Source organism: Leuresthes tenuis, unplaced genomic scaffold (assembly GCF_036924035.1).
Source record: "Leuresthes tenuis unplaced genomic scaffold, fLeuTen1.0.hap1 SCAF_19, whole genome shotgun sequence".
Lineage (NCBI taxonomy): Eukaryota > Metazoa > Chordata > Actinopteri > Atheriniformes > Atherinopsidae > Leuresthes > Leuresthes tenuis.
This window is the reverse complement of record NW_027325373.1, coordinates 14,234,576-14,260,955: the sequence shown is the minus strand read 5'-3', so window position 1 is coordinate 14,260,955 and position 26,380 is coordinate 14,234,576. Positions and strand designations below refer to the sequence as shown.

The 26,380-nt window shown below is 42.4% G+C and overlaps 1 protein-coding gene across 8 annotated transcripts; it reads right to left on the bottom strand.

Moving 5' to 3' along the window:
• Positions 1–215: 215 nt before the first annotated feature.
• On the bottom strand, positions 216–26,337 carry nup214 (nucleoporin 214). 8 transcript variants are annotated; one of them, XM_072372689.1, is made up of 37 exons: positions 26,150–26,337; positions 25,414–25,609; positions 24,718–24,872; positions 23,775–23,973; positions 23,613–23,683; positions 23,459–23,522; positions 23,274–23,377; positions 22,795–22,901; positions 22,595–22,661; positions 22,061–22,184; positions 19,147–19,305; positions 18,118–18,529; positions 17,900–18,039; positions 17,718–17,794; positions 16,429–16,512; positions 15,030–15,179; positions 14,312–14,470; positions 14,107–14,210; positions 13,823–14,002; positions 13,270–13,358; positions 13,104–13,190; positions 12,550–12,861; positions 12,200–12,367; positions 11,694–11,805; positions 10,464–10,527; positions 9,599–9,668; positions 9,282–9,366; positions 8,838–8,884; positions 7,214–8,743; positions 6,517–6,584; positions 6,242–6,416; positions 5,979–6,131; positions 4,440–4,611; positions 2,968–3,113; positions 2,326–2,359; positions 2,075–2,102; positions 216–905 (listed from the first exon to the last, which is right to left on the bottom strand). In XM_072372689.1, the coding sequence occupies exons 1-36, from the start codon at positions 26,189–26,191 to the stop codon at positions 2,090–2,092; spliced, it is 5,919 nt and encodes a 1,972-aa protein (XP_072228790.1). In that variant the 5' UTR covers positions 26,192–26,337; the 3' UTR covers positions 216–905; positions 2,075–2,089. The 8 variants fall into 8 exon arrangements, with proteins under 8 accessions (XP_072228790.1, XP_072228785.1, XP_072228786.1 ...); XM_072372684.1 differs by lacking the exon at positions 2,075–2,102; XM_072372685.1 differs by lacking the exon at positions 2,075–2,102 and having other exon boundaries at positions 6,242–6,413.
• Positions 26,338–26,380: the final 43 nt, after the last annotated feature.

Below are 26,380 nucleotides of genomic sequence, written 5' to 3'. Positions count from 1 at the left end.
AATAGATTCAGGAGTTCTCAATAAGAAATTACCCAAAGATTAGATTATTTTAAGCATCTAAACACAATAATTGAAAGTTTAAAGAGTTTAACTTTGGACAGGCTGAGGCCTGATTGTACGTTTTATTCAACAAAATCTTCCTAATTTTGGAAAATATTTAGCAAGGTTGCATTCAGACGAATGAAGATGAGGAAATCTTCAAAAGAACTCCCAAGTAATTTGAGAAATATCATTTATTTCTACATTGTCATGTAAAAATGTACATCAAAGGAAGGCCTTGTGGCAAAAGATCATTTGGAAAAGACAATTCTTTGCATCAGAAGTGAAAACGATGGTTTTGTTTCATTTCAACAAATTGTGGCATACAGTTTCTCTACTGAAGGTGAGCTGGGCTGAACCTGAGCACAGAAGCCCAATGGGAACATTTGCTTCCGATAAAACTGCATCAAATAAGAGACATTTTTAGAGTAAAACTTGAAAGCGTTTGTAAATCCCTGTAATTTGCAAGAGCAGAAACTACTTTTGCAACAAACGAAAGCTGAAGTTTCTATGTTCTATGTCACCGTGGCAACTCGCAGTTAAAAGTACTTTAATCTATTATGTCCTAAGATCACATGAAAATAATCATTCTTGCAAATCAAGAAAGTATATATTTATATACATTTCGTGAAATGCACAGTGAATTTTTTTTTGTTTTGTTTTTGTCAAGAAAATGCCTGTAAATGACTTTTAACATTTACCATTTCAACCCTTATGCAACTTATTGTTCCACTTTTCTCATGATGTGGCACTAAATGAAGGAGAAGGGCTCGATGCAGGCAGAACTGTCACTGTGGCATTTATAGAAGCTCAAGGAGGTTTATTAAAACTAGCTTCTCCAGCCGGCAAACGACTGAGTACTTGATCTGGAAAAAGACAGAAGAGCAGAAAGAGAGACATTAATGAGAGTTCGATGCTTGAAAAAAAACAAAACAACAGCAGTAGTATTGTTAGTGTTAGGGCTCGACTGGACACACACATTTTGGGGGGAAAAAACAACAAAAAAACAAACAACAACATGACTTTTTGTTTATTTGTCTAGTTCAGAGTGATTGAAAACGATGGACAGGCAGAAAAACGGAGGCTTTTTGAAACAGCGTCCTGACTGAGCCTCAGCAGCCAGTGCAACTACAACTGCAACAGAGATCCTCCTTTTGCACTTAGTGTCAAAAAACATGCGCATGTACAGTGTACACAAAATGGTCGTGTGATCCAGATGCATTAGTATATATGCAGAATATTAGATGAGCGTCAAAACGCTCACCTGGATGGAGACTATCATCATTTTAAGTCTAAGAAAAGCCTTCATATGAGGAGAATGGTCAATAAAACCAATCTTAAGTCATCTTATTCAGTAACTAATTACCAGCAATCACTTCAATCAAATCAATATCAAATCACAAACCTTTAGAATTTCAGATGATTGCTAATTTGGTTTTGTCGTATTACAGATAATTTGTTCCCCAGTGTTTGAAGTCAAATTTCTTGTTTGGCGTATTTGTCGCTATTCAGATGCGGCAGCAGTCGACAGAGCATGTACAGGTTACTGTATGAAAAGTCTAAATGGGGCAGAACACACACACACACACACACACCAAAAAAAAAAAAAAGCTCATAAGAGCGAGAGAGGAATTAATAACAACATGTGAACATGTCCAATAGGTTAAGCCTCGTCTCCACACGCTCCCGCACACTGAAGAGCGCATTTGACTGGAACACACCCCGGGGAACACTGGCTGCCATGTGACACATAGCAGCAAATAGAGGGAGAGGCGGCGTTAGAAAAAGACCAGAAATAAAAGGAGACAGTGGTACTGATGGATGGGAGACGGGAAAAGTAGCTGCATTAGGATGGGAATGCAAATCAAAGGACTTGAAGGGGGGAGAACCGATGAGCCACACCTCCACACACCTGAAGGTACATTTACTTAGTGACTGAACAGTATTTATTGTGTCATTTTTTATTTTTTCCTTATTATGACTTTATTAAAAGTACAGGACGAGAAAAAAAAAAAAAAAAAGAGAGAACACTCACTGTATATTAGTTCAGTCAAATAGTGGAGCTGGGAAAGACAAGATGAAGAGGAGGACAAAAATGAGGTGAGATTATGTGGTATATTAAATCAGAACGGTTCTGTAGGGAGCTCTGTTGTGGAAGAAAAGCTGTGAGCTTCAGTAGAGTTTAAAGCAAAAATGAGCTATCGATGTACAGAAATGTGGCTCCGTCTACTCATCAGTTCACACTAAAAACACCGAATCAAAACCAGACGTATTGATCACACTTACTGGTTTGCAGATCCAAAGGTGTTTCCGGAGAATCCTGCAAAATCAAGACACATGACAAACAGGATGAGAGCAGCAATAAAAACGCGCAATTACACGCCTGTCGAAATATGATAAACCACAGGCGTGACAGAGGTCTCAAACCTGAAACTCACAGACGTGAGTTGTCTGCTGTGGGAGGGAAGCGGATGGTGTGACGTACATTATGCATACGACAGAGCCACAGACGGCTGCTGAGGAAAGTCAAACGATGACCGGACGAGTTACGGAGACAAGCAAGAGAGAAATAAACGATGACAAGCCAACTAAGTGGGATCAAGCATGCGTGCCCATCATCTCTGCAAACACAGCTGGAATGCTGTAGGAATGCTGAGGGAAAATTGATGGAAGTTTGGTCGAAACACAAAGGCCATTTCTGCTGTGAGAAAAATTCTTTACTTATTGATGTCTACGTGTCTCTAAAGCTTTCAGAGAGCTTTAGAGACATAAACTAAACGTGGTTTAATATAAAAACGACACCGATGGAGGGAGAGCGACTTACTGGCCGTCACTTCCTGTGTATTGCTACATACAATATCTGACTCTTGTTGGCAAGTGAAGATGATGAGGGGACAAAAACAAATGCAACTTAAGTAGTTGTCTCACCTCCCGTTTGTGGCTGTTGCCCAAAGCCTGAGAAGCTGCTGGGCTGACTTCCAAATCCAGTGCCCTGCTGGGCCAAGCTCCCGAAGGACGGAGGATTCTGACTGGCGAGAGCGCCAAAGGAGGGGGCGCTAGGGGGGGAGGCAAACCTGAAAACAGAGGCAGATACAGAGGGTGTGCCATGGTAAAACTAAAAGGTAAAACAAATAGATACAGTGAGCCAAACTGATGAGAATACTCGCACAAAAACATGAAGTCACAATGCTGAGTGCCATGTTTAAATCAGACATCTATACAGAGTAAAAGAACAAGAGCCAAGAGCAAAAGATGATGCCCCTCTTTAGCCAGATCCAACTAAACATATCATCAGGATAGAATACGTTAGATTGAGTTTGTCTGATGTGGGATTGAGAGGTTGGTATTTAAGCCGGATTTAATCCTTTCAACAGGACCCCCTCCCCCTCCCCTCTGACTCTCAGGAGAGAGAGAGAGAGAGAGAGAGAGAGAGAAAAATAAAAAAAGTATAAGCAGTGAGAGAGATAGAGAGAGCAGGTCAGTTTAATCTGCAGGCAGCATGATCACGGACTGAGATAATCTGAGGAGAATAATCTACTCCAGCACAGAGATCCATAGTTTTAGGCCCATAGCCATTCTTACTGCTATCAAAACACACAAAGCCGAGAGAATCATTAGAGCAGAACTGACGAGAGGGATGAGAAGATTAAACACTCCATTTCCGGCTGTTTAAGAAAAAACAAAACACATTTGAGTTGGACTTCCAGGGAGCTGTGAAGAATTTCCCAATCTGTCTAATATATACAGCAGTAAAAATGCCAGTCCATTATCGTACAAATAATCAACTTGAGTGCAATCTCAATAAAATACAATTATTCAGTACTGAGAAATATGTTATATTAAACCATGTGCCCCCTGTTTTCTGATCAAACTGCAACCTCCTGAGAAGAGGAAGAAAGAGGAGAGAAATGAACATATATGAGATCAAACTGCTGGAGCAGCATGCTCACAAACACAGTGCTGGAAGTTGCAACAGAACTGACAGTGATGCTGATCAAATTAAAATAAAACAACGGTGATGGGAGGGAGAGTGCGCGAGCTGCAATGCTGCTGGTTTGTTTAGTCCGACACACAAATGATGGCGCGGCCATAAACACTGCAACACATGCTCCTTAAGTTCAGAAATCCGTCAAATTTTAAACCCATTTTAAAAACTCTTTCCAGTCCATCTACATGCATCTTCCTCTTCCTCTGCAGAGACAGAGGATTCAACAGCACTGCTGTAGCCTCACAAGTGGTGAACTTATGCCAATATTAACATTATCAGTGAAAACATTTGCTCCACGCTGCAGACATCCTGTTGTTCTGCACAAACAGCCCGGTTTTAAATGCTAACTGTAACTATGAAATGCACCGGACCACCTTGGATATTGTAGTGATATTGAAGTAAATATTCTCACCCAAATCCTCCCATATTGGAAGCTGCTGTTCCCTCTCCAAACACCTTACTAGTTGAGGAAGTCATGGGGTTGCTGAAAGAAGGGCTGGGACCGAACGATGCCGTAGAACCAAATGCTGGGGAACCACCGAAAGAAGGGGGACTCCCAAACACCGGAGCACTGCCAAAACCACCTGCAAAAGGAACGAAGATGAAGTATCTTCATAGATTCAACACACAGTCCACATGGAGTCTGAGCCTGAACCGACACAAACAGTGCGACATTAACTCTCCAAATAAACAGGTGCAAAACAGTGAGCATTTTAACCATATTTCAACAAGATATTGTTTGTTTTATTTGCATGGATATAACAGTTGTGTGCGTTGGGCCCCGCGGTGTCGAGGACATAACTTTGGAACGGCGCGCTGTGACAGCTTACAGACAGGATGAATACTTCACACCAGTTCCAAGCCTCTGAGTGGCAGGAGAGAAAGAGCGTGCTGAAATTACAGCCCGGCCAGCAGCATGCCCCAGTAAATAATTGATTGCGCTAATGTAACAAGATTACATTCCCCTTGCAAAAGCCAGCGATAGGGCATCAGTGTGCTGAGTGGTACCAGTATACCCCAGTGGAACCGAGCGATCGCTCGGATGGAAGCAAAAACTCAAATTCCACGGAAGAAGCTCACTTTACGATCAACGTATACTGTGCATTTGGAGAGGCATTAAGTTAGTTTTTACGTTGCAGGTGTGCTCCTCGTTCAAGTGCACTTACTCTGAATTTAAGAGCTTGAATATATGCCAGAATATAAGTGGCAATCTAAATCATGTGAAGGAAGAAAGAAAACAAACTCATTTTTACTATTCTACTTCAGCAAAACGCAGAACTGCAACAGGAACAGCTGTTGCATGTGCTATAATAGCCTGACTGACGCAAATAACTACTGTAACGTAGTAAGGACTGCCAAACATGTCAGAGTCAGTCCTATTCTAAGTAGATTCGTAGGAGCACAATCAAAATGATCATCTTGGCAGCAAAAAACAACACACATAAGGCACACTTACTCACAAGGTACCACATAGCAAATTTAGAGGGCCAGATATAAAATGAGTGACTTTTCTTTTCCTTAAGTGTCTCATGAGACACCTCGGGATGTCACGATTATGACATTTTAATAGATGACTATTTGTTACAATGATTTAACTGCCTATTTCTATCTTTATGCCACTACTAAACTATTAGCCTTTTACAGCCTCTGTGCTAACAGTCACTATAGAAGCCATTATAAGATGAATAAGTCTATGCATTAATTATAACATTCTTTAATTAGCTAATAACGCAACCTTTTCTACTGCTTGATCACTTGCGCTGCTCTAATTAACTAAATTTATAACTACCCTAAAGGAAGTAGGAATAACGTATGGTAACAGGTCGAGAGTGAAAAAGTCTGCATGATAGATTTTTCCTTATAAAATTCAGAGTAAGGTACAACTAAGTACATGTAAGTGGGTAAAAACAGCAAAAAATGAGATGTAAGGATGGGAGACGGCGCCGTCTACCTGGTTTTGTTGGCGAAGAGAAGGAGCCAAAGCCCTGGGATGCTACGCTTCCACCACCAGTGCTGAAGGTCCCGCTGGTCTTTTGCTCTCCAAAGGAGGACTGACCAAAACTGAAGGCCTTGGCACCGCTATTCCCAAAAAGACTACTGGTACCTAGAGAGGACAAAGGCAGATGGATGTAAATTTCAAGAGGAGTTAAACAAGGGACTGTTCTTGGTGTCGTTGCTGGTTTAAAGAGATTTTTTGAGCATATGTGAGCATACCGGTCTGAGAGGGCTGCCCAAACCCTCCAGTGGAGACAGCTGTGCCAAATGGGTTCTTGTTGGCTGCATCCTCACTTGGTTTGCCTCCCAGACCACTGAAGAACCCTCCTGACGATGAGCCTGCTGTATTGGCTGAACTTGAACCAAACAGACTCCCACCGGTTGAAGGCTGCTGCTGGTACAGAAACGAGACGCGTGAAAAAAGAAGAATTTCATTACAATTTCAAGAAAATTACATTTACAGGTTGTTCTATCAATCAAACAATGAATGATACCTGTCCAAATACGCTCCCTGTGGTGGACTGTTGGCCAAACACAGGGTTGGCAGGAGAGCAGCCAAAGCCTGTGATTGAAGGAAACAAAAAAAAAAAAAAAACTGTTGAGATATATCATTCATTTACATTGCTTCCCATTCTTCCCCCCATGTCACACGACAGAACAAGCTGACACTGGAAACTTTGACCCCCCCCCATTAAGTCTGTAGACAGGAACATGCAGCGTCAAACTGCTGAGTTAATCCGCCGACATCAGCTGTCCACATGGACGCATACATTACCGGACTGCTTTGGGAATTTAGAGAATGTTTGGGACAGCTCCCTCTCACCCACTCATGGTAACCAGAAATAAAACCGGCGTCCTCTCAATTGTGAGACTATGCCCTTTGAAACAGTGCCACATCTGGCCTCAGTCACCCCAACACGCGCAGTGCCCTTACAGACATAACAGTGTCACTCATAGGTTGTCAGATTGCGTTTTCTTCAGATGTGACTTTGTCAGATTTGACTCGCGGCCATGAATCTCCAACCAGTGATGATCCCACTAATTTGAGAGGCCTACATTTTAGCTTTTCTCATCTATAAAAAGATGCTACTTTAGGATGATTATGCTGAATAATTACATAGACTATGGCACATAACTATATAGAGTATAGAAAAAAACTAATTAACTTCGTAAGTCCCAGCTCTCACTCACCTGATGGCTGTCCAAAGCTAAATCCTGAAGACGAGGAGGTGGTAGTGTTACTTCCAAACACAGATCCTTGCCCAAATCCAGAGCTCTGACCAAATGCTGGGGTTGTATTTTGTCCAAACAGCCCTGAGCCGGTGCTGCTGGCTGTGTTGGCGCTGCTCGTGCCAAAAGAGAAAGAACTTGCGCTGTTAGCAGTAGAGGAACCAAACAGACCTCCACCTCCTCCAGGAGTCGCACTATTTGAACTTGCCCCAAACGTGGATTGGGCGAAAGAAAAGCCACTAGCTGTTCCACTGTTGCTGGCAGGCTGACCAAAGCCACTCACAGTACCAAACATGGATTTGCCAAAACCAGCTCCGGCTGACGTGCCAAACCCTGACGAGCTAAATCCTGTGGACGCTGGGGCTGAGGACGCAGGAGGGGCAGCAGGTTGCCCAAACACAGTGTTAGCAGTAGTAGCTGGTGCACTGTTAACAACTACAGGGGTGGTAGTGGTGGCTGCTGGGGCAGCTGTGTTCACAACTGGCGTGGCTGCAACAGAACTGCTGTCTGTTATTGAAGGAGTGGACTGGGTAAAAATGGAGCCCGGTTTTTCAGCAGAGGGCACCTGGAATGCTGCTGGGGCTACCTGGGAGACAGGTGTGACCGTGGCAACAGTTGAAGAAGACACAGGAGCAGCGGTGGTTGAGGAGTCTGGGGTGGCTTCTAGTGCGGAAGGTAAACTGGCTTGTCCTGGGGGGGTTGCTTCGGCCTGTGCAGTGATGCTGGAAGGAGGGTCAGGCATAGGCGCAGCTGTGGCCAAAGGAAGCGCAGGCATTGGTGCTGCGGGTGTTGATGTGGTTGCTGCAGTCTCTGTGGTGGCTGCATCCACTGTGGGGACAGGTGCTACAGGAAGACTGCTGCTCTCTACAGCAGGCTCAGTGATAGGTGGGTCTTTTTCAGGTGGTGGTGTCGGTTCTGAAGGTTGTGGGGGAGCTTTTGGTTCCTCTGGTGACTCTGAAGAGGCTGAAAGAAGACTACTGAAAGATGTAGGCAAAGCTGAAGCACCTGAGCTGGATAAGGGGGCAGAGAAAGCTGGCTTGATTGATTCAGGGGGCTTGAACAAACTGCCTGATGCTGCCACCTTGGACAAGTCTGCAGTCGTAGAATCTTCTGCAGACTTTTGAAGAGCTGCACCAAAGCTGAACTGTGGCGGTCCCTTGCCCATGCCAAGTCCACTGTCGCCAAAGGTAAACGCATTTGCAGGTTTTGCGGAGGAATCCTTAGCTTCTTCTCCGTGGCCCACACGTAGTCCAGAAAAACTGCCCAGCGTTTCTCCTCCAATCGTCTTTGGAGGCTGCGGCTCTGTCCTGAAAGCCGTCGTGGCGGAGGTGGGTTTGGCTGCTTCTCCCGATGCGTTTGGAGCCAAAGTGGGAGACCCAGTGCCAAGCGCTGGGGAGGTGGACTTAGGGGTCAGTGAGAATGGCTCCTCTCCAGCCTGGCCAAACAATGCCTTGCCATTTCCACCAAAGGAGAATTTATTCACATCCTTGACTGTAGAGACATGTAGAGAAAACAGCTGAATATATGCAAGCCTGTACAAGCATCCAGGGACTGTCTTGATAACACAGTATTGTACTGTTTTTACCTTGTGACATTCCAGCTCCTGGTGTGACTGATGAAAAACTGAAGCCCCTAAAAAGTAACCGGTAAAGTCACAATGAAAACAATGACACAATCTTTAGTAACTAATGTGACATATTTCAAAGTGGAATAGAAAACATCTGGAGGGTGTCGTTTTAAAAATGTTTTTCGACTGCTAGATTATTTGGCATATGACAGCATACAGTGTTGTAACTTCTTGTTCCTTTCCATCCATACCTGCTTCAGTTGTTACCATGATAATGGAAAAGTCAATAAGCCTGCACCAAAAACCCTTTAGATGATGTAATGTTTAAAGACTTGGAAGATCCCAACAAATAGGATTCATCATTTATTGCTCTATATCTTTATGACAGATCAAATCCAAACCATACTGTTTTCTCTACAATACAAATAGTAGGTGATCTTCGAATACTTCAAGTTAACTCACCCTGATGCAAAGGAGAAACCCTTGCTGGTGTTTTGCTCCACTGAGCTCGCAGGAACCACAGAAACATCTGCTTTGGGCGGCTGCCCTGAGGACAAAAAGTTTGAAAGCTTTTACAGACCTCTACCTATCATGGCAATGCACTCAATTGCAATTTTTACTCATGTTTACTCAGATCATAGCATTGGAAAAGAGGTAACCTGCACAGTACCAGGCAAAGGTTGGACCCATCTTTTCTCATTCATTTTGAATGAGGAGAAGAGCTGAAACTTTTTTGCTGGTACTGGATATGCACAAACGCTACATCCAAAAATACTTACCAAACACAAAACCTGCCTGTGGGATGGATGTACTTTCACCGCTCATCTTTTGGATACTTGGGGTTGTATTCTGCAGAGAATGGTTGCAATACTGTTATAGATTAAGTCGGCACCTTATAGAAGAACACAAACAGTTACCGATATTCTTAAATTTATTCTGATGCTATTTTACACACACCAAGCACGCAGAGTAAGAGAAAAAGAAACAAGAGTGAATGTGCACACATGCATTTGGTGATCAGCATATCTGGCTCAGTCCCTTTAAAAGTGAACTTGGACCTGCACAAGAACAAGATTTGTGTGAGGAGTTGCCCTCTCAGCCAACTGCAGTTTGTGGCATCAACACGAGAGGAACCCGAGACATTTCTCACCCATGCAGTTAATGCTCGGTCTTCAGATGCCAAACTGTCAGCAATCTGTGGATTGTCGCACGTTGAAGGTTCTTTAAAGTTACGAAAAAAAATTGGGGTGCAATAACACTGCACATGCTTGACTTTGAGTTGTTAAGAATGGAAGCTGCTAAATGTACACTGAAGTGTTTGTTTGTGGTCAATCTTCAAAGACTTTACTAATGTAACTTTAATCTAAACCCAGTATTCTGCTCAAATGTAAAGCAGGCACATTTTCATGTACCCGGTGCATTAAAAGGATGATACGAGCTAATCAATTCTCTAAATTAAATTATAATTTATAAATTATATTACCCAGCACCAAGAAAATCTTAAGTACAAAAATACAAACGCTTTAGATGGGAGAAGATGCTTTTTTTTTTAAGGTTTAAAAAGAGTTACCCGAGTGACAACAACACAGAAATATATGAAAAGATGACTGGCAGCTTTGGGAGGGTCGGATAGCTTGTACTCACTCGTTTAACTTGGTTGGTAGAAACTGCTGCGAATGCCTGAGCTGTGGGATCTGGCACTGAGGAGCTGGGGGAGAGTCAACAGACAGGGAGAGCAGAATGTATTCACACAAATACTTTACTAAGCTGTATCGTGTGAAATTTAGTGTTCGTGTTCGAAAAATAAGCTGGACATCCATGCCATGTATGGACAACAGAAATTGGCTTTGTAAGAAACATGTTTTGATTCCTCCAGCACACGGAGATATGTTCTTGTTGAAAGTGTGCACCAGTCAGCGAATACAGATGGGCATTGATCTCTGTGAGCCTGGACACACATCAGTAGTGGTGTAATAGCCTTTCTCTGCCACAGGGGGCGCAGTGCAGTGACTCTGTCATTGATGGTTTGCTTAAGAAATCCTCAGTCGGCTGATAAAAACAAGAGGCAAAACCTACTATTCATCCATCTACTTGTATTGCAAGCAGGCATTATTCCCTCCATGCAACTTGTCATAGAATTTAGTAGAGTGGAGTGTGGGTAAGGAAAGAACCCATTAAATCTTGATGCACATCCTGATCAATGTCATTAAAATAGATCACCAATGGGCTTTGGTGGAGTTCTAAGCCCTGTGAATGGCCCTCATTACATCGTTTGGCCTGGACTCCACACTATATTACATTTGTTGTGAAGCTGAGCTTAAAAATGTACGTTGATTCTCACATGATGACTCACGTCGCTCAACTGTAAAATGACAATCTTTAAAAAAATAAATAAATAAATAAAAAAAAATTTAAATAAATCGCTTCATGCTGCTTTGCTGGAGTAAACGATACCTCAGCAATTTACTATTTACACCCTGCAATATATTAGATTAACAAAAACAGAATTTTCAACTGTAGTAATGAGAATACAGATACATATTTATCTTTTTCCCAACATTGTATTCATTACATAATATCATCTCTTTAATATTTTCTCAACTACATTTCTAATTGCAGCACAACAGACCTACAGGAGAGCAGACCAGGCCAATCCATTGATTCAATAAAGACAGAAAGAAAAAGAAAAAGCAGAATTTTGAACACTGTCTGTGTTTGCAACGCATTCGTTGAGCTCAACTATTTGCAGCAGTCAACTAAAACCCAAAAGATTTGAATCCCTCCACTGAGACCAAGCAGAACTTGAAAGTAGAAACGGTCAACTCTTGAAAGAGATTACACTGCATGTAGTCTGTACGTTCTTTCAGTTTTTACCTGATGATGGAAGAAACTGGCACAGGTGGCCCTTTGTCCTTGAACTCCTGAACATTGACCACCTGGGGAACAGTCTTCAGTGTGGACTCTGTCAATGAGGTACTCACAGCAGCTAGAATACAAAAACATATATATAAACATGTGAGAGCAGTTCACAAAGTGACTGTGGACATTTACAAAGAATACACAAGAAACAGGTATTGAACTGAACTGAGTGATTAAGTGGTGATTTCAGCTTTGGTGGAGCTACACTAGAGGAGCTTAGAAAGTTATTGTCAGATGTGATAATGTGTTTACACTCAAAGCTGTTAGGTTCAGATTCTCAAGTTTCAAAGTCTATGTCTCCCCCTGGTGACTGATAAGGGGTATAGCAGTGTGTTACAGAAGAAGATCCTTCCAATACACACAGTACGGCTGAATTGAGCAGGCACATATTTATGACCGTTCAAAAATAAGTATCATTTTTTTTTTTTTTTTTTTAGAGGTGTGTTGCACAGTCTTCCTACCTGACTTCTGATTGGCCATCTGTCTGCGCAGAGCAGCGGTGGCTGCAGCCTGCTGGGCAGAGATGGTGACAGGAATGGCTCTCTCTGTTGGTGGAGCTCCATGCTTTACCGTCTTTGTGGCAAGAGCAGTGCTATCAGCCCCACTGAGGTTGATCTTATTGGTTGGAACTAAAATGCAACATTTGTAAAAGAAAGCAGGTTTTTTTTTTTTTTTTTAAGAGTTCTGAAGCTGCATTTTTACTTGATGTGAAAAATATGAAGGATTTTGAGATTTCATCGCTTTGGAACAGTGTGCTACCTCAGTTAGCCTTTTATTATCTCCATATGAGTATTTGGGATGATTTACTTACCAGGGCTGGCAATAGGGCTGAGTCCGAAGCCCATGCTCGGTACCGAGTGAATTTTTGGAAGTGGGGTGGACTGGATGGCTCCAAAGCCTGGCTGGATAGAAGGGGTTCTCACGACTGTGGGGTGTCGGGGAGTGGATAATATCGGGGCCACTGCAGTCATGGGTGGGGGCTGTAGCGGCTGCAGTTCCTCTTCTTCCAGGTCCAAGGAAGGCGGGTGAGGCTCCAGGGACTGGGAAAGGGAGGATGTTGAGCTCACATCATCAAGGTCCTCATAATATTTAGGTGAAAGGAAGGCTGAACGAGACAGGTTGGCTGGAAGAAAACAAAATAAATAGATCTAAATTGCCAACATCTTACTGTGAGGTCAAAAAAAAAAAAAAAGAGGTACTTTCTTTTAGACTCATTTCTCAGGCTTGACATATCAACTCTTTACTTTAATAGACAGTCAACTCTTGTGAACTTCATTTACTGAGAGATCCTTCAATATCATTTGAGCATATATAGCAAAGCTAAGACCCATTTGAAAGTTTGATGCAACCAGAAATTCATCGTACCCGGTGCAGTGGAGCGCACAGGAGGCATCTGTCCCTTTGAGAGGAAGTTGCGCAGCTGGGAGTGTTTAGCTGGCGATAACTTGACTGCTGCAGAAATATCTGGAGTTAGAATACCAAAAATGTTGTTTTTCCTCGTTTCGGGTCATAAATACCTAAAGTGAAATACCTGGAGATTTGGCTTTCATCTGTGGAGAAGTAGTATCCAGCCTGGCTTTCATGAGCGCATCCTTTAAACTCTCCAGCTCACTTTCCAAACTAATGGAGAGAAGAGACAAAATCTTTCAGAAGGACCTTTTTCTAAGAGATGCAAACACTGCGGTCTTATCTGATGGAAGAAAATGGAGTCATGGGAACAATCCACATACTCAACAGGCTTCTGCACAAGTTATTTAGAGACATCTAATAATTACTCCCCTGAGGAAAACTTCTGATCTTATCTATTTATTCAATTAATTCATTGTAGCGTTTCTTTTTCGGTACAAAGAAAACAAGTAATATGTTCAGCTCTATCAGTTCCCCTTCAATTTGTCCTGAACTGCTGTCCCCTTAAACTGCAGTTAAAAACTATGACCCAGAACTTCTAAAAAACATGTCTTTCTAAACCTTATACACAGCTTCTTCATTCTCATTTCAAACTCCAAATCTCTAAACTCAAAAATGAACATTTCCCTGAGATTTTCACAACTCTCCACTCCAGTGTCATCTTTGTCAGGGCCTACCCAGCCGTTGTAGCTGTTGCACTACTTGGTTTTATCATAGGGGTGGAGGTTTTGCTGTAGAGTCGCAGTGATGTGAGTTCCTGCACCAGCTGATTCAATCTGTTCTTCTGCTGGTTGATGATGTACAGGTTGTTGGAAAGCGTATTGAACAGACCCTCACGTCCAGGCACAACCATGTGTCTGCGAAGAAGACATAATTCCCTCGTGAATGACATCCAATACACATTATTCTTCCTGCCACATACTTGAATTGCAGGCAGGATGATGTAATCATATCCACTCACCTCTGCTTCTTCTTCTTCTCCAGATGTTTCTCCCATTCCACATCCAAGACATCATTAACGTCCTCCACAGCAAATGTAACGTACTGGTAGAGCCTGCGAATCTCCTGAGAAAGAATTCACGAAGATGCTCTGAACCCGGAAGTGGCTCATTTAAATGATTCATCTGCAAACAAAAGCTCGGGCCGTTTGTATATCCTTTTCTCACCTTCAGTTGTTCCTCGCTGCGTGGATCCAGAGGTCTTTTGTACAACAACTGTCTGTAATTTTTGTCTTTGCTCAGCTCACTCTGGATCTTGGCTTCTTCTGCCCCAGCAAAGCCCTCCAATAAGGCGGTTTTTAGTGTGCCAATGTCTCCATGAAGAGACTTCAGATCATAAAGGGGGGAAAAAAAAAGAAAAGGGAAAGCTTGAGGAAAGGTCTGAAAGGATTTGTCAGCCAAGTCACTGTATATGAATGTAATCCTGGAAAGGTTGATGCAGCAAGTGATATTTTTGCCATTTTTGTACTCGACACTGTAGCGATTTTCTTTAACTACGGCTTTGGGACTAAAAATAACAGGCTTTAAGCATATACTTTGAATTCAATAGTCAGCACTGTCTAAATGACTGTTTTGGGCCAACTTTTCAACATTGAGCACTTAAAGAGAGAAGTAAAATACAGTAAAATGCAATCCAAAATAATAGAAATGAACACTGAAGATGTATTTAATGTCTCCCCGTGTCACAAGAATCCACCATCATACCATTGTAGACTAACAGTGATTTTTTCTTTTCGTTCCCAGATAATTGTATTCTGGGTAAGAGGCAGCTGTGGGAGTTGGTCCTAACTGGTGAGTTTTCCACACTTGATGGATTCCGGTTGGCCTGAGCTGTCCCCAAACACTTTGGTTCTTAGAAGAAAAAAAGAAAAGAAAACGGCCTTACCTCTGTGCTTTCCTTGATCTCCAGGGTGAAAATATGGAGGTCCTCAGACTCTTTTCTCAACTCCCTCATTTCTTCATTATTGCCAATTTTAAAGTCAGCTTTTGCACTCCGTGCCTTAAGGTCATCCAGCTCCTTCTGGAAGTGTGCGATCTGATGGCCAGCCACAGACATGCATGATCATCAAACAATTACAAACGGAATTCAGGAAACATCTGAACACTGTTAGTGAGACATGAAGCCTGTTTATTCACAAATAATGAATGCGACTTATTACTAAGTACCAATAAGTTTTGGATTTACGATCCTTTGCACGTTCAAAGTACTAAATCTTAAGGAATGTGTTTGTAAAAAAAAAAAAAGTCTACTATTAGCTCAGTTACATGTACAGTTCAGTCACGCTAAGGTTTCAGCTCGACCTGGCCATTCATTTAGATGCACGGGAGGTGAAACTGAATTATGCTGCAAGAAAAAGCTCAAAGGAGCTCCAGACATCTTCAGGCTACTGGAATTTTGATTGCGTAAGATGGCGCCGTTATAAAAATCGCATCGATTTTATTGTAAAAGCTTTAAGCTACGGCAAGTGGATGCGCAGTGTTAACGGGCCGCTTTTCAAGCACAGTTTCTCACAATCCGTTTGACAAAAGAAACGTGAATGACAGCAGCTTTGTTTGGATTTTACGCCGCATCGATATACATTTATAAGTGATGGTTTTTACAAAGAAAGATGCAAACAGAAGGAAGTTTGTGGAGCCCATTTCAATTCAGCCGAGTGTACACAGGCAGGAGTGATACGATCTCCAGCTACATTATCTGGGTGTGAGCGCCTGGCTCCATTTCTTACCATTTCAGCCGTTAAATTGCATTTTAAGAGGCTTGTGTTGGTCAAACTGACAGAATATTTCTTTTTTTTTGTGCTGAGTGAGTGGCAGAGAAGAGCAGCAGAACAATCGGACGAACACACAGTACCTGACTGAGATATAAATGTGATGCAAATGAGCACACATCCTGTGGTCTGATGGCAGCTGTGGGGTGTTCCCCCTTCTAACTTTCTGTCTGAGTGATGACTGCACACATAAATTTTGCCAATATCTCAGCAAGGCTACTGTCTTTTAACTTATATTTGTCTCGACAGGCATGTGATGTCATCTAGTGACTTTTCTCCCAGCCGTAAGCTCATTTTCAGTGAAAGTAGGCTGCAACACTGCGACTGAGGTATATTTCCCTTTAAAAAGACAAAAAACTTCCCCTTGGTACACCTGCAGCATCTAACATGCTTTAACGTTGGTCACCACATAAAACAGCGTCAGTAACAGTTGGTTTCATGGCTCATGCCGTACAAATAATAAAAAAAAGGTAACCAATGCATAACACACCAGAAATGACTTAAAAACTTTCTTACCTCTTCCAAAATACCAGCCATAATGGGATCAGAGTCTTTCTTTTGCTGCAGCTGTTTCTCCAGTGCCTTTATGCTACTCGCATCCTGCATTAAGAGATGATAAATCAATCACAACCAAGTCATTTCAAATCTTCCTGGATTTTGAACCCCCCCTGTTCATTAGTATTTTGCGGTGGACGGTTCACGTGGCTTTCTGATAACTGACCACTTAGGCTGTGTTTCAGATCATAGTCCTGACGGAAGGTCCAATAAAGACACCACTCTGATGCTCAAGCATCGTGGTGGGGATGTACTTCGCTGGGGTTTCTTTGTTTTGTTTTGGCTGTTCTTAACTTACAGGTTCGAGCAACCTTGTCATAGCTAAAGGCTTCATTAAAAAGAGAGGATCAATGTTTAGTCTCCGGAGGAAAACACCAGACATTCTGCTGAAAAACTGAGCACCGAACCTTTCTATTAGAACAATTTATTTTTTAGAATGAGAAAAGAGTATGAGGTGTGAAAACGGGGGGGGGGGGGGGTTTCATTTACAATAAACTGCACATTGTAAGCGGTTGTTAGAGTCAGGCTCACAGGCGACTAGGCGATGAACACTGAAAGATAAGGACATAATAGCAGAGTCCCTTTCTGGGACAAGAGGGAGAAGAATGGGGTTGGATGGCAGGTATCGGGTAGACTGCCCATACAGTACATTTGAGGCCAGGGAGCTTCACCGTAATGAGATGTCGCAAGCTGGGAAACAAGCAAAATAGCTAATCAACGGTTGCCAATGCAAATAGAATTTTGTCAGAGGAGACCCACAGAGATTTCTTTTCTAATTGGAGTAAAGAGGAGGAAACAATCCAGATCATACAGCCAAGACAGGCATGGAAGTTTTCCAACCCTAAAGACACAGAATGCTGCAGAAGAGGAGTGGCCCAAAAATGCAAACAGCTTGTTAGCACTCCTGAGAACGGCGGTGACAAATAAAAGCTTTGTCGTAGGTGTGAAGAACTGTTAATAACTGGTGTCTCTTTTTTTTATGTATTTTCCAGCAGAAGAATACTTATTGTTAAAAAAAGATTAATTTATTATACTTGTTAGACTGCTGAATATTTCTTCCAGTAAATGCATATTTCCAAATTAGAAACAACTTAGCTAATTTACTACCATTTAGTTTTGTCAAGCCAGTTTTCTACTGCTTTGCTTCCATTTTCTACTTTACTCTTCGAATTCAGTCAAACACAAACAACGCCTTTCTGGAGGAGCTATTAACTATGTCCTTGAAAGAAACGTATGAATGGTAAAATTACCTGTGGAGTTTGAACGCGGGCCGGAGGAATAGGTTTCTGGACAACTGTGGGAAGTGTGCTGGTCTGAACTGGGCGCCCTGGGGTTGACAAACAGCAAACAAACATTAAAATTAAGTTATCAAAGCTTCCAATAATAACCTGATAATAGCAAAGACGTGCAAACAAGTGGCACAACTGATTACCTAATACTGCTGCTGGCTTCGTGGCTGATGGTGGAGGGACAATCAAACCAGTGGAACTGGAAACAACAGATTTGGGCAGCAGGGAATTAGGGGGGAAAGCTGGTGCTGGAGACTCCACAGCTGAAAACCTTGAGAAACAGCTAAATGATTTGTATTCATTTGCACTCAGATGTATAAAATCCACAAAATCTCAGTGAGAATATCTAATATTTTAGTACCTCTCGTTCAGATTTTGCTTGACTGTAAGTGGCGAGGCAGTGGCAAGGCTCTGAGGGGTTGGAACTGGAGCCGGGGGTTTGATGAAGGGTGCGCTCACAGAAAACGCTGACGACGCAGAAAGAGTGTCGGAGGGAGGTTTGGAGGCAAAAGAAAAGCTCGAGGATCCTGAGCCAAAAGGAGCAGATCCTCCCAGGGAGAAAGCCGGAGGCGCTGAGGTGGCCGAGCAGGTAGTTGGGATTGAAAAAGAGAAGCTTGATGAGGATGACGACACGGGAGCTGTAGGAACGACGCTGAAAGGGACAGTAGAGGAAGCAGCTGCTGCTGCTGCTGAGGCTAAACCTATGTTTGGGAATGCTAGTGGGGCAGATGGAACCGAGGCTGCAATTTTGGCTGGTTGGGTTGAAAAAGAACCTGAGAAGAGAAAAAAATAATTCACTGTTAGTAGATTTCATCACAGTGTAGTGTGGTTAGCACCGTCGCCTCATAGCAAGAGTGTGTTTGGGTTCTCTTCAGGTACTCCGGCTTCCTTCAATAGTTCAAAAACATGTGGATTAGTGATTGGTGGCCTGAGAAGTGAGTGTGAGGTTGTTTGTTCGTCTCGTTTGTCTATGTGAGGCCCTGTGATGCACTGACGACCTGTACAGGGTGTACCCGCCTCCCCAGTGACAGCCGGGATAGGCTCCAGCCCCCCTGTGACCCTGAGTTGGATTAAGTGTAGAAAATGGATGGATTTTGCATACAAATCGAGGCTGCCAATTCTACAAACCTAGAAAGACAAAAATGTTTGAGTCATCACTCTAAAAACGCTACTCGCAACTTTTTTTTGATCCAATCTTATGGTGAAAATATCACATTTGCACTTAAGTGTCCGTCTGAAACAAATTGGTGACACATCAAATGCGTCGATATCTTTTGTCAGTGTTTGATAGCACTGCACCGGGGAATAGAATCTCTCCAATAGGCCGGTGTGAATCGTTCTAAAATCATCGGTCAGGTCTCCCATCTGTCCGGTTTACTGGCATCCTTACCTGCTTTGGGCAGTCTCTCCCCTTCCAAGGCCAGGGTAGTGGAGGGCGAGACGAGCTGCTTAACCCCAGGATTTAGGTTGAGCAGAGCGAACGGGCAGAGTAATCCCTCTGTAGATAGAATTAGCATTACGGGTGCTGGAGGCAGCGTCTTCTCATCAGCTATATGAAGGCCAAAAGAAAGGGTTACAGATTAGCTCGACGTTTATTCAGATTCTAGACTTTGTGTGGCGCAACACTTCAAATATGTTGCCTCTGATTTTTACAAAAGATACTAAATAACTTCCTAAATTAAACTTTCCTAAATTAAAAAAAAAAACATACACATTCCATCGCAATTTAATTTCTAATTTTCCCTTATTTTGCAGCACTTTACAGATCAAAGTCAGGAGGAATCTATTTAGCTCTCTGGCGAGAAGCTCTACAAAAAGAGTCTATTAATTAAGATCCAATCTACAGCAGACAGTTACAGACTCTTGAGAGAAATCATTTGGCATTCTGCTCGGCACTGTGCTTCCAACAAATACAGCTATATATGAGAGAGATGAGGAGCAAGGGTCCTCTGCACACTATATTAACTCTGTTTATGAGCACAAAGTGCTGTTTGCCTGTTGGAGCATGAAAATTCTGAGAACATTTGTGCACAGAGAGCATGTCAGCAATGTATCCATCTCATTCACAGCGGGGCTTTCTGCTCAGTTTCAAAAGGCACTCTGTCGTCAAGGTTGAAAAACAATCTTAAGATGCCTAATTTGGCAAAACACAGCCCACTGCCTTCCCTCTTCTTGCCAAACCCTCAAACCTTTTCTGCTCCTCACACCCACTTTCCAGCACTTTCCAAAAATCTTGCAGCGAAATACGGGCGACAAACCAAATCCGAGTCCAAACCAGCATTCGAATGATAAGACGCCACAATTCACCGGCCTAAATTAAAGATGTGCTCCTCGGAGTTTGCACTCGTCCTTCTCAGCAACAGCAGAAAAGAACGGGCAACAGTCAGGGAATAACGACAATTGCTGCTCCTCCTCTCTACCATCTTATATCTTGAGTCTATATGTCTTCCATGTGTAAGTCCATTACAGTATTCAACGCTTTACCAACAGAAAGCACAAGCAGCAACACGCAAAAATACATACACTATATAGACATTTACTACTCACTCAAGTAAGAGTGGGAAAAAAAAGGGGGGAAAAAGGGAAAAAGGTACCACTTGATGCAGCTAACGTTTTTCTTTTATGAAAGTAAAGTATAAAAAGCTATTTGGATAGCAAGCAAACACAGGGTGACAGAGAGAGGCACACAGTAAACCTCATCAGCATTCTGCAACAGGATTGTCTGGGCTTTGGTGTTTGTTAGGGTCCTCTACATTGTCTGAGCCATTTTAATGAGTGCTTTTTTTTCCCTGCACAGATAACTTTGTCATTACCCCTCCCTCTGCGTTTCCTACCTAACGCCTCACGCAGCATCAAAGTTTTGATCAGACTGCAATTATGTCGACATGTTGTTCAAATTGCAGGGTTTTCTGCTTTGTTTCTTTTCTAATGAGGAGGGAGTTCTCGGGAGTGAATGAGAAGAGATGTGACGAGACAGCAACAGCAGCTGTACGTGAATGTCTGGCAGACGGAGCCCGTTAAGATAGAACAGTGCATTGAGACGGTAGCTTATCACTATTCTTTACACATGCTGCAATACAGCACTGCAGTGGATGCTGTGTGCACAAAGCAAACTGATGGATCCGAGCATCGTCTGATCAATAGAGGAGGGCTCAACACAAAACATTTTGAAGCCGAAACAATGAGTGAATCAAACACAGAACAAGAGAGGACCTAAAATGAAACTGAACTCATATATGACAGAAAATTAAGAGAACTTTTGTCTGGTGGCAAAGGGCTTGCTGAATGAGGACTATGTGATGAGCCCTGAATAAGGGAGCATCACCGTGTGCTTTTTAAGTGATGGTACAGCAGCTCAGCGCTGTGAGTCAAACGCAGACGGTCAATATTTGCAGGATCTGAGCAGCAAAAAGGACACTCATGTGGGCCTCTTGTGCTTTTGCTCAAGTGATGCAGCAGCTCTTGTTTGATGCAAACTTCGCATAAAAATAAGCATATACAGCTCCATCTACTTCTGTTTCACACATATTTTCTGCTGCAGACTCAGCACCAGAAATCCATGGCAGTTTTGTTCACAGCACTGCCTGCCTGCCCCCCCCCCCCCCCCCCCCCCCCCCCGTTGTTTCGAAATAGTCTTTTTAGTGATACATGTGTGTGCGAGTATTAAGGATGGGCACGTTAAGTCTTTTTTTTTTTAGGTCGACCAATGAGGCCAATTCAACTCGATTAGTCGTGACGTCATCATTAAACTGACATCAGTCACCAAAGCAATTATTCCAGTTCCAGTCGCTTGCTGCCACACAAGCGTTCAGCTACGACAAAACCAGTCGTTTTTCGTTGTTTCTCCACCTGGTCTTTTTTCTCCTGAAGATGGTTTAATAAACGAGTGCGCCGTTCCGACTAATCAATTAGTCCCGCACATCCCTAAAATATATATATATATATATTATATATATGTAAAGATGGAAAAGAAGTGACAAGATATAGAACCAATCAGAAACATTACAGTGAAAGCCTTAAAAGCGTGTGTGTAACAGATGAGCGGTGCAATGAGGGTGCGTTGCACATCTCTGTTAATACAGGAGATTATTTATAAGAGAGAATAAAATATAATTAAAAATTGACAATAATAATCAAAATAATGATAACGCTAATAGTACTAAAAATAGAACTACTTGCGGATACCCGACAGACCGATATGAGACAAACCGACAACCACTCCCGATGTCTGGTTTTGCTGAAGGGTAACCAAACCTCTACTCAGGCAGGTGAAAGGAGTGCAATTAAAGCAAAAGCATCCTTACTGATGAGGATCTCCTGCTGGCTGGTGTAGTCTATGGCTAAGCCGAGCGGCAGAGTGTCTTCGTTCGTCTCCGTCACTGGAAGCTCGGCCCGACTTGCATCTTCTAAGATCCAAAGCTCCCACATCTAAAAAAGGGACGACGTGGTTATCACGGGCCATGTTTCTTCCCACATTACAGTTACCAACTCAATAATACTTTATTTTGAACATTTTCATACAATTTGAACATTAATTAGAACGTTATCAGACAAAAGTAACCATCAGCAGTTAATTGGCAGCAGCTTTTACCAAAGCAAACCCCACATTATCAGAACACTATGAAGAACTGAGATATTATTAGTTTTGTCCACAAGATGAACCAATGCCATCAGCAGATGGTGTTCAGTATTGGACTTTAGGTTTCTAAGCTCTCCTTGACATTTGATGCAAAGAAGCACTTCCATTGAAATCCATACAAAACCTTCCATTTTTATCTAGATTGAAAACTCAGTAAAATACACACAAAACATTTAAGGCTTTTGTCCAAATTAAATACCTTGTCGTCTTGTCTGGCAATGACGCTGACCTCGATACTCGCTGCTGATGCCGCAAACACAAGGTCCCTGGATGAAAGAACCAATGAGGGGAGGCAAAGTCTTACATCGATTCAACACGTTTAAGATTGAACGAGCTGCATCATTTTGAACTAATAAAAGGACAAACTTTATCTCATGCCTATATTCTGTTCATTCTCACCAGTCCTCGATGTGACTTAGGAAATAGTGGTGTTGTCGCTCAGTGCAGTTGCCGTACACGCTGTCACCAAAGTTCAGATACTTTGTCTCCACTTTCTCATCTTTTTTCTGCAAAAGAATTCAACTTGGAATGTCTCAATTTACAAAAACAAGTGCACGTGCACGGTAGCCCTGAAACAAACAAACAAAATCCTTAAATGGCTCTGTGATTGCTTCCATGAAGCATCTACTCAGACAAAACAAGCAAAAGGCAGCACATCAAGTAGAAGCACTCGACTGCACTAAAGAAATTTAATAACCCCACAATGCGGAGCCAATCTGCTGTTCAAAGCTACGACACAGAACCTGGCAGAGAACCAAGTGCTGCGTTTCTTTCTTCACTTCGGCTTTGGTGTGCTGGAGACTGCTGCAGTGCTACCTGACAAAAATCCACATGCGATTAGATGAGTCACGCGGACCAAAGACGCTCGCCATACTCACAGGGAGGGAAATCAAGACTAACTGAGGAGAGGTCTCCAGTGACCCATCTGCAGAAGCATAGACCACTGCAAACACATACGTTCTCAGCCAGAGCACATCGAGAGCTGCAAGAGAACACAGTCATTACCGCGGGAACGCAAATCATTTCTAATGTATTCTGATAGTTACAGCAAAGGCCATCTTACCTTTGACAGGGTCTTCAAAGGAGTAGAAGTGTGGACATGGGATGACCTTCTTTTCTTCCAGTGCCTTTTGAACAGAGGACACAAATCAACTGTAGTTTTTTGTCGAGACCAGCAACAATCTTACTCTTCATCCTAGTGTATAAGGTCCACTTACTGGTGTATACTGACTAACTGTGGCATTCATTTTTCCCGCAGCGACCTGCTTTCCTTTTGGACTCCAACAAACTGTGTTGTGCAGAGTAAGCAAAGTACAGCTGAGCCACACCTGAGACACGGAGCACGTCAATCAACAAACCGTGTTACGAGGCGCACTCACTGCAGGTGATGCCACTTGCAGCAGGTAGCTGGGCCTGGATTTTGACAGCGTCTGTGACTTCCAGAATCATCATACTGCCGTCAGAAAGACAGGCAGCCAACATGGACGTCTGCACAGGGTTCCATTTCAGGTCCAGCACTAAAGTGTCAGGGGGCACAGCTGGCTGCAGGGACGCAAATGGCAACTTCTGTGGTCTTGCCTGAGAAGAAAAATCAATAAATGAATAAATACCTATCTGATATAATAGGATTTGACAGCTGACATATATGCTTTGGTATAAGAAAGTAATTACCTTCATATTAGTATTTGAGAATGCAAGAATTTTGCCCTCATTTCTGAAAAAAAAATGTTTTAATGCTCTACCTTATGATACTTTACCTGAAGGTTGCACGCAAGCAAATATCTATAAAGTTAAAAATAAAAATGAAAGAAGCTGCATCCACGAATCTAACTAATTTGTTTTTGACCAAATCGTTATCTTTTTATTCCCGAATAGGCCAACTTTTGTTTATTTGAGTCAGTTTGCTCTCTGTTGCAATGATGGCTGAAACGAAGCCAAGCCTGAAAAGACTAAGATTGACTTGTTTACACAGAACACAGATGATAAATAGTTTTTCTTCAATTGCACGTCTTTATGTTCTTGCCTGGTGCTGTCATTGCTTTATTAGTCTTTCTGCTCTAATCAGAGGAAATGTCTGCCAACTAACTGCCGCTAGAAGTTCAATATACATTGGAATGGCTGCATTTTGTAATGCAACATTTTATTAATGCATCGCCCCAGTTAAAAAGAACTTTAAATGAATAAATTCAAGAGAGCTAAAGCAACACCGTACATGATCACATTGGTTTGTTTCGCTGACCCTGGCGGAACCTGAAAAAAGTATGGAGCACATCTAATAATAAAAACAATGGCACATGAAGCACATGGACTAAAAGTAGTTACCTTGTTCATGAAGGTGCGGACGTCATAGAATGTCAGGGACAAACCCCCCTCCGCAGTCACGCCACATACCGACAAAGTTACTTCATCACAACTGAGGGCCAAGTGGTGCAGGGTCAGCTCCACAGTCACCTCAGCCAGTGTTGGGGTGTCTTTCACTACAGAACACAGGATGGTTTGAGTTAATAGTAAGAAAAGGCCGGCGCCGCTGCCTGCCACTGTGGGATTTACTGCTGTTCCAGACGAAAGATGACTGATGTGAAAGAATCGTAGGGATATCTTTGATAGTGCAAAATAAATGGTAGTTGTATATTTGGCAATGAGAGTTTATAAGACTACCACTTACCAAAGATACCCAGACAATATATTTCTGCAGTGTGACTTCTATCTAAGACATTACATCTACTAACCACAGATGGCAATGTGGCCCGTAATGATGTGTCGATCAATGCAATGCTGTAGCCATTGTCTAAAAAAAACTAATTGAACTTGAACAATGAAGATAAAAGCCAAGCGAGTTAAACTCGCAAATCCAGTTTAGATCCAGCAGCAAAAGTCTTGTCTGTATGAAGCATCCTAGGCTTAGACTTTGACCACATCATGAATGATGCCCCACGGAAAGAAACTGAGGAATTATAACCTCTAATTAAGTAGCAATCCAGCTATAATTGATTCAAGTATGTGCAGTTGTGTTCTTACCTATGTCGTAGGCACTGCAGTCAGCTTTATCAGCAGCCAGAATATCTTGAGTCAAGTATACTTTAAAAGTTCTGTCAAGCCCAACAAATGTTAAGCCGTATTTGTTTGAGATGGTGAGCAGACTTGATCTGTCTTTTGGCAAATCTTCAGCAGGCTCAAAAACTTGTACTTTCTTCATCTGACGAAACTGGAAATCCTAAGCACACAAACAAAGGCAGTTACTTTATGGTGGCTTGCAAGTATTATTTTTGACCTGAGCTGCAAAGCACAACAATAAATATAACACAAAATTTCGCATGCAGTCAAATAACAGTAGCCAACCACACAACAACTATTCAATTTAAAATAAAAAAATACAACATGTATCAACTGATTTTATTTCAAATCGCTATTTAATAACGTAGCATGTAAATATTCAACTATGTAGTTCACATTATCATGCTCACTGCTGCCTGCTAGCATGTGTAGCTGGCTAAAAATCTAGTTGGTTTAAGTTGCTCCTATCACCTTTTCTTGTGGTTATTTTAAACTGTTACTGAAATTCTTCACTTTTATTTTAGTCAAGGTTAACAATATTGTTAAGTTATTACTAAGAAGTATAGAGTTAGCTGAACCGAAACCTCAACTTGACCAGCTTGCTAACTAGCTAAGCTAGCAAAAACCATAGCGGATGAACTGACGCAGTAGCTTCTGCATGCTAATCTGTCAACACAACTTGTGGATAACAATACTCTACCTTCATTTCCCTATCGGGAGGGGAGTCCGCATCGTCGCTCATTTTGCAGGACAGAAGCTGGTGCCTATCGTGAAGATGGCTTATATCGGTTTATGCCTTGGTGGCGTGGTTACGACAAGTTAGTTTAGGTAGGCAACATCAGGACAGCTAAAAACGCGTCGCGCGATTTTTGTCGAACAGGAAGAAACTAGGATGACTAATAGATTCCAGAGCATCCTGAGACCACGACAC